The 12629-nt window shown below is 35.0% G+C and overlaps 1 protein-coding gene across 4 annotated transcripts in view; it reads left to right on the forward strand.

Moving 5' to 3' along the window:
* Window positions 1-12629, forward strand: part of MGAT4A (alpha-1,3-mannosyl-glycoprotein 4-beta-N-acetylglucosaminyltransferase A) — an 88332-nt gene that overhangs the window by 52190 nt on the left and 23513 nt on the right. For all 4 annotated transcript variants that reach the window (XM_033125634.1, XM_033125637.1, XM_033125635.1 and 1 more), the window contains exons 6-7: window positions 9731-9777; window positions 11506-11619. In XM_033125634.1, the coding sequence (XP_032981525.1) occupies window positions 9731-9777; window positions 11506-11619 (161 nt within the window). The remainder of the gene's footprint in view (window positions 1-9730; window positions 9778-11505; window positions 11620-12629) is intronic.

Genomic DNA, 12629 nt, shown 5'->3' on the forward strand with positions numbered 1-12629 from the left:
TTTTCTCCCCTCCTAGACCTTTAGGCTCTTTCAGTTCTAGCTGGCTGGCCACCAGGTGAAGTAACTCCCTGTGATGCTATTCAGTTGATATTATTCTTTGATTTTTTTCTTTTTTAAAAAACAATATTTATTAAAATAAAGCTAACATACAATGTTATATTAGTTTCGGGGGTACACCATATTTACTCAACATTTATATACCTAAAGAAGTAATCACCATGATAAGTCTAGTAACTGTGTGATACCGTACAGTGTTATTACAATATTATTTACTATATTCCCTGTGCTGTACATCATATCCCATGATTTATTTTATAACTGGAAATTTGAACCGCTTATTGTCCTTCACCTCCCCCCCTTTTTAATATTATTTGATCTTTTCAAAGAACCAACTTTCAGTTTTATTGACTTTATAATTTCTCTATTTTCTTTTTCATTAATTTTCACTCTTTATTATTTCCTTCCTTCTGCTTACTTTTAGTTTGACTTGCTCTTCTTTTTCTAGATTTTTAACATGAATACTTAGATTATTGGTTGGAGAGATTTTTTTTCCCCTAATCTAGACAATTTAAAGCTATAAATTTCCCTCTCAGCACCACTTTAGCTGAATCCGAAACATTTTGATATGTCAAGTTTTTATTTTCACTCAAGTCAAAATACTTTCTGACTTGTGATTATTTCTTTTACCCATAGTTTATTTAGAAATGTGTTTTTTAATTTTTACCTATTTCTGGATTTACCCCAATTTCCTTCTGTTGTTTGGTTTTTAATTCAACTCCATTGTAGTCAGAGAACAGACTTTGTATGATTTCAGACCCTTTCAATTGATCAGTACAGTAATGCTCCCTTATCTGCGGGGGATACGTTCCAAGACCCCCAGGGAATGAAACTGCAGATAGCAGTGAACCCTACATATACTATGTTTTTCCTATACATACATATCTTTTCACTTAAAGGAATCACTTTATGGCTTCTCTTTGGAGCATCTGAATAGCCAGCATTACTACTCTATGCGTTGGGGCCATTATTAAGTAAAATAAGGGTTGCTTGAACACAAACACTAATACTGTGGCAGTCAATCTGATAACGAAGGCAGCTAAGTAACTAATGGATAGGTAGTATATACAGTGTGGAAACGTGGTACGATGGAGGGGGACAGCGGGAGATTTCATACACTACTCAGAATGGCATGTAGTTTAAAACTTACGAATTGTTTATTTCTGGAATTTTCCATTTAATATTTTCAGACTGCAATTGACTATGGGTAAATGAAATCATGGATAAGCGGTGGGGAGGGGAGGGTCTGTGGGGTGGGGGAACACTACTGTACTTGTTTTTTGACTAGCATATGGAACTTATCCTGGACAAAGTTCTGTGTGTGCTTAAAAAGAATGGATTCTGCTGTTGTTGAGAGGAGTGTTGTATAGATGTCTGTTAGGTTAAGTTGGTTGCTAGTGTTGTTCAAGGTTCTATAGACTTACTTATTTTCTGTCTGGTTAGTTGTTTCTATTCTTGATTTTTAATTAAAGATTACTCTATTGGTACATCAGTAGTATTTTTCAGCAGCTAGATTTTAAGGTATTTATTTATGTATTGGTTATAAATCATACAAATGACAATTGGGATGAAAGAATGTGTGTGTGTGTGTGTGTGTGTGTGTGTGTGTGTGTGTGTAAATGAATGAGTGGGGTTGTGTCCAAATAAAGTTTTACTTTACGAAAGCAGGCAGCGGTTTCACTTTGCCAACTGCTGCTCTAATTAAGATGTAAAACTGTTTGCGGGTTTTGAATAGAGAAGACACTTGAGTTTTTTTTCTTTAAGGCACTTTAAAGCATTATTTTGAAATAATTTTAGATTTACAGAAAAGTTGCAAAAATAATACAGAATATTCCCTTCATTCAGCTTGCTCTAATATTAACTTATGTAACCATAATAAAATGCTCAAAACCAGGAACTTAACATTGGTATAATATTATTAGCTAAACTATGGGCTTTATTCAAATTCCCTGTTTTTCCAACTCAGGTCACTTTTCTGTTTCAGCATCCAGTCCAAAATATCACATTGCATTTAGTTATTCTGACTCCTTAATTTCTTCCAATCCATGACAGTTTTTCAGTTTTTTCTTGTCTTTCATGAACTTGGACACTTTTAATGAATACTAGTAAGTTATTTTGTAGACTGTCTCAATTTGGATCTGCCTGATATTTTCTCATGATGAGATTGCAGTTATGCATTTTTTGGCAAAAATAACATGACTTATCTTTTAAAAGGATCATGCTGGTTGCTTTGGAAAGTGCAGAAGCAAGGAGACAACTTAGAAAACTATTGTAATAATCCAACAGGCTTGAACTAGGATGATCATGGAGGCGGTGAGAAGTTGTCAAATTATGAACATATTTTGAACTGATTGGGTTCTGATGAAAAACGGTTAAGCAATATTGCTATAGCATCTATGCGTTACTAGGGAAAAGGAAAGGAAGAAAGTCTCTGGTGGATATATTGGAAATGAAGAAGTCTTTTTTGTTTTTTTCCTTCCATCTGTCCTTTTAACTTCTTTCTTACTCTTGTCTTTCAACAGCTTGACCATTTTAGAAACTAGCAAAGCTAATTGTGGTATTTGTTAGCCCTTTTGGTACATTTGCATTAAATTAAAGTATCATAAAACCAAGTATTAAGTAGGTAAGAGCAGCTTTTCCTTGGACCCTAGGGAAATAAACTTTATTAGGAGCTGCCCACCCCATTCTTGCACATGCCTGTCCTTTTGGTTCTTTTGATTTGTCACCTGTGCACATTATCTTTCTGGAATTCTCATTGGTTCGTTATTCTGTAAAGTAACACTTGCTCCAGCCATGATGGAGGTAATGAGGACTAGATTTACCTTCCTGCTATAAGCAACTAAAAAGCTGGGCAAAATAATAGTTCAGTTGTTCTCAGACATTGCCAGCAGACTGTGCCGGATGTGATTCCCTGAGAGAGAGATAAATGCAGTGGGCAGCTCGATGGCCCCAACTTTCTGCCTGGAGACACATTCCAGATTACATTGAAGGAAGGGCATTCCCAAAGAGAGCATCTGGAAATTGCAGAACAGAGTTCCAGAAAGGAGCGTGCTACACAGAACATGATGGTGGTGCCTTTGCACCTTTGTTGTTTGGGGCCACATATACACAGGACTCATTTCCACAAGTCTGGGAAAAGAAAGCTCTGGGGCTATAAGCTGAACAGTTGCCATTGCTCATAGAGGATGGGGTTGAGCAGCCAGAATGGCGCATCCTTGGTAATTACCTGGGGTATTCAGCAGGTCTCCAGAGGGGTCAGCACCTTTGTATTAGGGCTAAACTATCCTTGAAGTGGTTATTCTAGACCCAGCGGAGCAAAGCTGAAAAAGAGGCCTGGAAGGGATCGACCGATCCACAGATAACTGCCTACTGGAGTAAGGCTCAGCACTTTGTAAAAGAAGACAACAAAATCAAGACACTCAACAATGTAGAATTTATAATGTTCAGTATCATATAAATATTTGTTAGAATGCCAAGGAGCAAAAATAATGTGACCTATAACTAGAAGAAAATTTAGCCAATAGAAACAAATCTATAACTGACAGAGGTGATAGAACTGGCAGATAAGGACAATAAAGCAACCATTATAATCATTTTCAAGGACTTAAACAACATAATGAGAAATATAATGGAAGACATAAAAGAATCAACTGGAACATAAAGCAATGAAAATTAAAAATTCACTGCAAGGTCTTAACAGATGGGACATAGCAGAAAAGGTCAGTGAACTTAATGAATAACAATAGAATCTATCCAAAATTAAATACGTAGAGCAAAAGACTTAAAAAATAAAGAAAAGTGCCTTAGTGGCCTATGGGATAATATTAACTGGTCTACCATGTACGAATTGGAATTCCAAAAGGAAAGGAGAATAATGGCTGATACTTTTCCATATTTGAAGAAAAGTATGAACCCGTAGACTCAAGAAGCCCAACAAATCCTAGGAAGAATAATCACAAAGGAAGCCACTCTAGAGCTGGCCTGGTGGCTCAGGTGGTTGGAGCTCCATGCTCCTAACGCCGAAGGCTGCCGGTTACATCCCCACATGGGTCAGTGGGCTCTCAACCACAAGGTTGCCGGTTCGACTCCCGCAAGGGATGGTGGGCTGTGCCTCCTGCAACTAGCAATGGCAACTGGACCTGGAGCTGAGCTGCGCCCTCCACAACTAAGATTGAAAGGACAACAACTTGACTTGGAAAAAGTCCTAGAAGTACACACTGTTCCCCAATAAAGTTCTGTTTCCCTTCCCCAATAAAAATCTTAAAAAAAAAAGAAAAAAAAGAAAGCTACTCTAAAGTATGTCATAATCAAGTTGCTGAAAATCAGAGATAATGAGATCCTAAAACAAGCCAAAGAAAAGACACCTTATGTACAGAAAGACACCTTATGTACAGAAAAAGAAAGATAAGAATACTGTAGATTCCTGTGAGAAATTATGCAAGCCAGAGAAACTAGAACAACATCTTTAACGTGCTGGGGGAGTAAACCTTTTATTTTTATCCAGTGGGCTTCTGAGTCCTAAGCAAGTTTTTTCACATTTTGTAAGATTCCAAGTGTCATTTCTTTCAGTACTTCATAGAACAGGTAGAAAGAAAATGAGTGAACGCTGTCCACCTAATGATGTAAAGTTATGAGAAGTTATTTAGGAGGTAACCATAAAAGGTGGTGGTTGTCATCTTATTTTTATGGCCTCTATCCAGAGATCACCTTATGACTTGTTTGGCTGTTTCAACCTTTCTGTCTCACCAGGACTCGTACAGTACAGCAGTGCAATCTAAGCTTTCCTGCTCAGCATCCCATTGATCACGTGTTCCCAATTTGTACATATGTAGTATATTTACAAATTAATAGCATTTTATACCCTTAAAGTACATCAAAAATGGGAATTTTTATGGTATGATGTATTCCAGTGCATTATCTTGCATATGCCCTACCTCTGGTCAGAGGCTAAGCCCTAATTAACACACTAGTTAACCTTAGTATTCATTTTAGTGTTTTCTGTTTCTTTTTGTAGATTTGAATAGAAGTATGTATCAGATTTAGGATTAAATGTCAAATCTTCAGAAAGACTTTCTTTGACTATCCTGTTTAAATAGGATAGTTCTTTGACTATCCTGTTTAAATCTGTTTTTCTCTTTTATGGCATACTATTTTCATAGCACTTAATAAATATTCATATACACACACATACATACATAACATACATACATACATACATACATACGGTACCAAAAAAATGTATACACATTTTAAGAAAGGAAAAAACTGTGTTAAAATTGTAATAATCAATATATACTGATAACAAAAGATGAATACAAGTCACGTGCATCCATTTTTTTGGCACCCCCAGTATATATTTATTTATTATTTTTTTAGGGACTGCATCTTCCACTAGTTTTAAATTCCGCCAAGCAGAGATCTTGTCTATTTTATTTACTTTATTTTATTTACTTTATTTTGTTTTATTTATTTTATTTATGTCAAGTCCTATACTCAGGACTTGACAATATGAATATGATATGTATATACAGGGATACCAAAAAAGTGTACACATTTTAAGAGATGTTACCTATTACTTTTCAAAGTTGAATTTTGGTTACGATATGTAGTATGACATTCGTTTAAAAGATGGTATTAATCAAATGAATGCTAGCATCATTCATTACAATTTTAATACAATTTTTTCCTTTCTTAAAATGTGTATACATTTTTTTGGCACCCTTGGTACGTTTGTGTATATATTCCCCGGCTTATGGTGTAGACACCGAGTAAGTATTTGTGGAATGTAATGACAAGAAGGAAGACAGTTAATTTACATATAGAGGACCTTTTTTAAAACCAATTTTTACCTTCCTTCAAGGTATTTAAAATTTAGTTCTTTTAATTTTGTATGTTCCTTTGATCTGGTGCTTGAAATTTCTTTCTCCTTTTCCTTTGGATAACTGTTTTATAGCAGCTTCAGGTCTCTAATATTTACAACATTTATTTTTCTGTCATAGGAGCTTGCCTCTAGCTTTCTGTTTTATTCTTTGGACCATTAGAAATAAATTTCAATAATTTATTTTTAAAAGTATCTTTTAACTCAGATTTCTATTTCATACATCTTCCCTTTGCAGTGTTACAGAACACAACCACTATAGCATATTCAGAAATGATGTTATTTCATATATTGATTGATTTTAATTGAAAGTTTCTCTGAAAGCAATTGACTTTGTTGCAGTTTTCTGACTACCATGATGTTTCACAAAGATGTATTTCTTCTCAAATGGGAATTCATAATTATTGAATTAAAATAACAAAGATTGGAATTTATCTATACCTATCATTTAATTTGTACACTACTGGTAAAATTGATTCTTAAGCCAAGTATATATATTGGTGAATTGTTATGTGTATGAGTATATATTGGTGAATTGTCAATATTAGTGGCTTATTTGAACCTATTTTTAATCTTCTTACGCTGTTCTTTATACAAGGTGTGATCAAACAATACGGTGAATGTTTAAATTTAAAAAAATTATTACAGTATAATACACATTGCCATTTATCTCCCACAGAATACTCCCCCTTGCTTCAAACACACTTATCCCATCGTTCTTACCACTTTCTGAGGCAGTTCTGGAAGTCCTCTTTCCTGAGTGTCTTTAGTTGCACTGTCGTGGCTGCCTCAATGTCCTGAATCAATTCAAAATGTTTACCTTTCATGGTCATTTTGACTTTGGGAAAAAGACAGAAGTCACACGGTGCCATATCCAGTGAATAAGGTGGATGAGGATGCACCATAATGGTTTTGTTCGGCACAAATTGCCAGAAGTTCCAGAAGCGATGTGTAACACCTTGTTGTGATCAAAACATACAGTGAAAGCAGCTGCCACGTACCATCCAATGGAAAAGCAGGGATCTTCAATATGGGAAGCGGTGCGTCGAACCTTAGTCACAGTGTCTGACAAGTTTCAACTTATTTGGTGCAGTTAGTTGGGTGTGAGCAAATGTGTATTTTAAAGTGTGCTGTAAATCATCCTCCATCATGACAACGCTCTGTGTCCCACATTGCTTCTGGTATATGGCAATTTCTGTCAAATAAAAACATGACGGTGTGTCCTCATCTACCTTATTCACCGGATTTGGCACCGTGCGACTTCTGGCTCTTCCCAAAGGCAAAATGATTCAGGACATTGAGGCAGCCACGACAGCGCAACTAAAGACACTCATGAAAGAGGACTTCCAGAACTGCTTCAGAAAGTGGCAAGAACGATGGGATAAGTGTGTTCAAAGCGAGAGGGAGTATTTTGAAGGGGATTAATGGCAATGTGTCTTTTACTGTCATTTTTTAAAATTAAACATTTGCTGTATTGTTTGATCACCTCTCGTATGTCTCTAAGAGAATCTATGTGACCTTGTAGTTCCACAATTCTACATACATAATCTGAAATACTTGTATTTTACATTTAACTTTATCCTATCTCTTAGGGTTTTTTTGTGCGTGTTTTTTTTTTTTTTTTGGTTAGAATTAGATACAATTCACCTATTTAAAGTCATAGTTGTGTAGCTATCATCTCGATTAATTTTAGAACATTTTCAGGACCCAGAAGGAAACTCTGCACCCCTAGCCATCACCCATTAATACTATCCTTCCCTCAACCCTCGGCAACTACTCGTCTACTTTCTGTCTGTATAGATTTTTCTATCCTGGACATTTTGTATAAGGTGCAATCATATAATATGTGGTCCTTTGTGAATGGCTTTTTTCACTTAGCATAATGTTTTCAAGATTCACCCATGTTGCAGTATGTATCAGTAATATCTCCTAGTTTTAATACAAAAATATTAAACTTTAGTTAACCATGAAGAACACTTGATTCTGCAGGAAAAAATGCTCTTCTTTTGCTGTGTATGTCCACTTTCCACCTGTCCCAAGCATACTGTTTACATACCCCTTGAATCTACATATCTTGGTTTTAGATTTACAGACACATTTTCAGAATTAGATGATAATACAACCTTTTAAAAAGTCTCTACATGCCATTTTAAAAAATCCCAGGAAAATGTGCTGTCTTAGCTTAAATCAAGCAAGCCCCAAGATGTCAGAGACTGCCTGTCTTTTTGCCAACATTTAAGAGTGGGGGAGAGGCAAGGCAAGTGGCGACACAGACTAGCCTGGCTGTGTGCTCTGGGCCAGTTATACGTTTAACTTTCTTCAGAAGAGGCCCAGAACAACTCCCTCAGCTAATGCCAGAAAGGATCGATTCTGTTGTATGAAAGTGACACCAATTGCAGTCGTTTAAATGAATCTTTTGTCAGTTAGCATGCAAGATAAGGGTTACATGTAGTATTAGATGTGGAGCACCTGCGTTTCATAAATTTTATTGCACATTAATTACATAATAAAACTACATTCATATAAATTGAATTTTCTTGGAGAGCCTGCTGGGGACGGGCAGCTGGTCTTGTTTATATTTGTATTCCTGTTTCCTTGGATAGGCAGGTTACTGACACTCAGTAAATGCTCATCAAATTGCATTTCAGGTTGTTGCTAAACTTATTAAAGTTTATATAAACCAGGCTTGATCATGTTCTCTAAAATTAGAGTCTGATGAGTAGTAAGATACTCACTGGTTAAATATGTGGATGATAATTTATTAAGAGATCCGTACTGCTTGCGTTTGTGTAGGGGAAGTATGGAGGGTTTTGAGCTGTGTCCCAGGTGTATCTCCATAGCTCTGATGAGTTTGAAACATGTGGTCTCAATAAGATGTCTCACTCTTAAGTCTTTACATTTAATGATAAAAATAGGCATTACTTTCAATTAACAAAATTAAAATTAAAATACTCTTCCAGAAAACCTCATAAAATATTTTGCAATTCAAAAGTTTTGTAATTTCCAGGGTTAAGCTTTATCTTTGTTTGTTTTTCTTCAAGTTGTAAAGTAAGTGTTTGGCAGACTTTATAACTAGATCAGACTTGATGTATCCTTGATTTCTTTAACAGTTGAACATTTTAATATAAGCTGTCACTGCATATAAAATTGATCGGGATATTGGATCTTCATTTATATGTAATTTAAAAGTACACAGGTCTGATAAGCATTTTTTTCTAACTGTGGTTAAAGTGCTCTTGACTTGGGTTCCCATTATCAGCCTGATACTACAGAATAATACCAAAGTTTTTTATTACATTTTTATCATTCAATGTCATAGTCTATGAGGTATTATTTCTTCCCACCTTGTTTTTAAATAGGATAGGAAACTGAGTCTCAGAGAAGTGACTTACTTTATACAAGCTGGTAGCTACAGAGGCAAGTCGTGAACCCAGTTTTATGATTGCGAGTGGAAATATTTTTCCCTATAGCATCTGCATCTGTTATTTATTCGTTACTTACAGTTTGGATGTTTTTAGAAGTAGAAATAGTTTTTGTGCTCATTTTTTTGTATTGAATTAAACATAGACAATTGAAAATAATAAATGCTTAATTATCTGCTTATTGTGTTAATAAGTACTCAGTGATATGTAGTGGTGCAATAAAATAGAATACAGAAATGCAAATCCCATAAGTTGTCTGAAAATTTAACGTAATGTTTTCAATGAATGTTTCAATCATTTATTTAATTTTGAGTTCAGTATTAAAAGTTAAATAAAAACAATGAACGTAGGTATAATTTTTTTTCTTTCCCAGACAGATATTGATTATGTACATGGTGTTATAGCCAACCTGGAAAAAGAGTAAGTTCTTCTTAATTATGGAAGTGAAAATAATCTTTTATAGTTCATTTCTCTGTGGAGTTCAGTGTTCATTGGACACCTGTAATTAGTGGTTTACATTGTCATAAAGTAGGTACATATCTATCCAATTATCTGATGGTTTAAATTGGTGTATTTCATTATAGAAAAGACTTGAATGTTATATGTACACTCGTATAACATTATCAAATAGCAGTCTTTAATCTGGAAAAAGGTGAATATAGAGAGAGTCAGGAGATTCCTTAAATCTTTCACTCTCTCTTTACCAAGTAAAAAATTTTCTGTGTCAGGGCAGATAGCCATGTAACAGTTTCAAACCTCAGTGCTAAACTGTGTCTAAATCTGTTCTTCCTTCTGCAAGGGTTGAGTAACAATTTACTGTGAGCAGGGCACATGGCAGGTAACAGATGAGAAGCTTAGTAAATTCCAGGGATCATTAGTTTTAAAAATATTGCCTTTTTAGTTTTAATAATTACATCATAAAAATTAGTCTTGACGTGGGTTTCTTTGTTGAATTATATCTATTTTTGACCCCAAAAGACATATCTTCTGCTTAAAAAGAAAAGACAAAAGAGAAGTAACAATTATTTGCCAACTCTAGATTTAAAATAATGCGGCTCTATTATATTTGTCTATCAAAATGCTAAAACCAGAGATTTAAAAATATATATATTTTTAGATATATATTAAACTGTGCATTGGTTAGATTTTTTCCTCAAGTGCTCCATTTCTTGGCAGCCTTCATATAAGCACAACTTAGTATAGACTCCTTAATGTAGGACCAGGGCAATAAGCATTGGTCCCCCTTCCTGTGGGCCACATGGACAGGTCTCTGGGCCTCATGCAGGGAGGATTCTGTTAATTCCCTTCTTCCTCAGTGTGTAGGAAAACCACACCCAGAAAACAGAAGTGCAGTTAAGCACTCAGAACATTTGTGCGAAGGCAGGTAATTGCATGAGCATTTTGTGGAGATTTGCAAAAAAATGAAATAAGGGAGGATGCAAATGAGAAAGAAATGACATTTGAGTCGGTGAAGACTGATTTGAAAACATTAGAGCAGAGTTTCTCAGCCTTGGCACTGTTGATGTCTGGGCTGGATGATTCTTTGTTGTGAGGACGTTCCCATGAGTTGTAGGATGTTTAGCAGCATCCGTGGTGTCTACCCACTAGATGTCAGTACTGCCCATAGTTGTGACAACCAAATGTCTCCAGACATTGCTTATTGTACCCTCGGGGGACACAATGGCTCCCAGTTGAGAAACACTAGTTTAGAATGATATACAGTGTATAACCCACAACTAAACCTTCCTGAAAATTGAAGGACTTCGTTTTTTGCATAAATATATGTATATACACACACATTGATTAGTCGGTTTTTCTTCAATTCCTGTTTTCTGTGGCATTTTGATTTGATTTGTTAAAATTCTTATACTTTTTAGGAAAGTAATATCAGCAGTTGGCCTAGGATTTCCATGCTATTCTAGGGGTAGTGGCATTTTACACTGTTTTTTAAGCCTTTTTTTTTTTTTTAAACTTGTGCTATTGGAAAAGTCTATTTTCTGGCAAATCAGTGATGAGCTACTTCATTGAACACATTGTGACCATAACAGTTACCTTACTGGTGTGTTTTATGTTAACACAAGTAAGTTGAGCATTAATATAAGTAAAACCTCACAGGATTTAAATAACAGCTGACCTTTCTTATGATAGATTTTCTAAAGAAATCAGTTCTGGTTTGGTGGAAATAATATCACCTCCTGCAAGCTATTATCCTGACTTGACCAACTTAAAGGAGACATTTGGAGACTCTAAAGACAGAGTAAGGTGAGCCCGTGTTGTTTAAACCCCACCCTTGTGAGTATAATATATGATAAATATAATTCTTGTTTATCAAAGCTTAACACACTTTAGGGTTGAGCCAATTAGTGAGAGCTGATGAATTTGGGGTATTTTATTGGAAATTCTATAGAGTTTCTGATGAGAGGTTGAATTTGGTAAACTCAGCAATTTTTACAACTGCTGCTCTGATGTTATGACTTTTCTTAAGAGTATATTCAATATATCTCAGAAGTTGGTCCAGATAGAAACCCCTTGTCTGTATGTAACATAAATGAGAATTGACTCAATACAAGTGATAAAAACAATAATACTGTTCTGTAAAATTATATTGTCATGCAGTCAATTGGATTTATTTGTCTCTAAATCTCTAAAATTTAAGAACTTAAAAACTTTCATTGTGTAGTTTTTAAAAACAAAGTAACCTAAGAGACATCGGTTTTGGATTTTCCGTAACCAGAGAAAAAGGAAAAAATGGTGTTTGGGGAAGAGATTTATTGTATTTCTTGAGTTGTTAATTTGTCCCAAAGACAGATACGTCCACATAATTGATTGTCTTTTAATAAATATAATTTTTCTTTTTTTTTAATTTAGGGTTGAATTTGGTTAAAACAGTTTTGGGTAATCTCATTAAATTGAGACCCGCCTCTGAGATATTCTGGATAAGTTTATTTAGTACGAGTCAAAGCTTTTATTTTATTGTGGTTTTTTCTAACTGCCTTTTAGAACCACTTCTCTTGTCCAACATTAGTCACTGTGTTTCTGTAGGCTACCAGGATTCACTGAAAGGACTCAATATTGTAAATTTTTATACGATGTTTTGGGCTTTTAAAGCATTCAATGCATATTTATTCATTTCTACCTGTATTTAAAGCACTGTCCTAGGCACCAGAGTAGTGATCTCCAAAGTATAATTTTTGAAGCACCAATTCCCAGAGACTGTAAGATATTACTGAAAAAATGGCCAGTGGTCAAGGAAGTTTGGAAAATATTAGATT

This window comes from Rhinolophus ferrumequinum, chromosome 13 (genome assembly GCF_004115265.2).
Source record: "Rhinolophus ferrumequinum isolate MPI-CBG mRhiFer1 chromosome 13, mRhiFer1_v1.p, whole genome shotgun sequence".
Lineage (NCBI taxonomy): Eukaryota > Metazoa > Chordata > Mammalia > Chiroptera > Rhinolophidae > Rhinolophus > Rhinolophus ferrumequinum.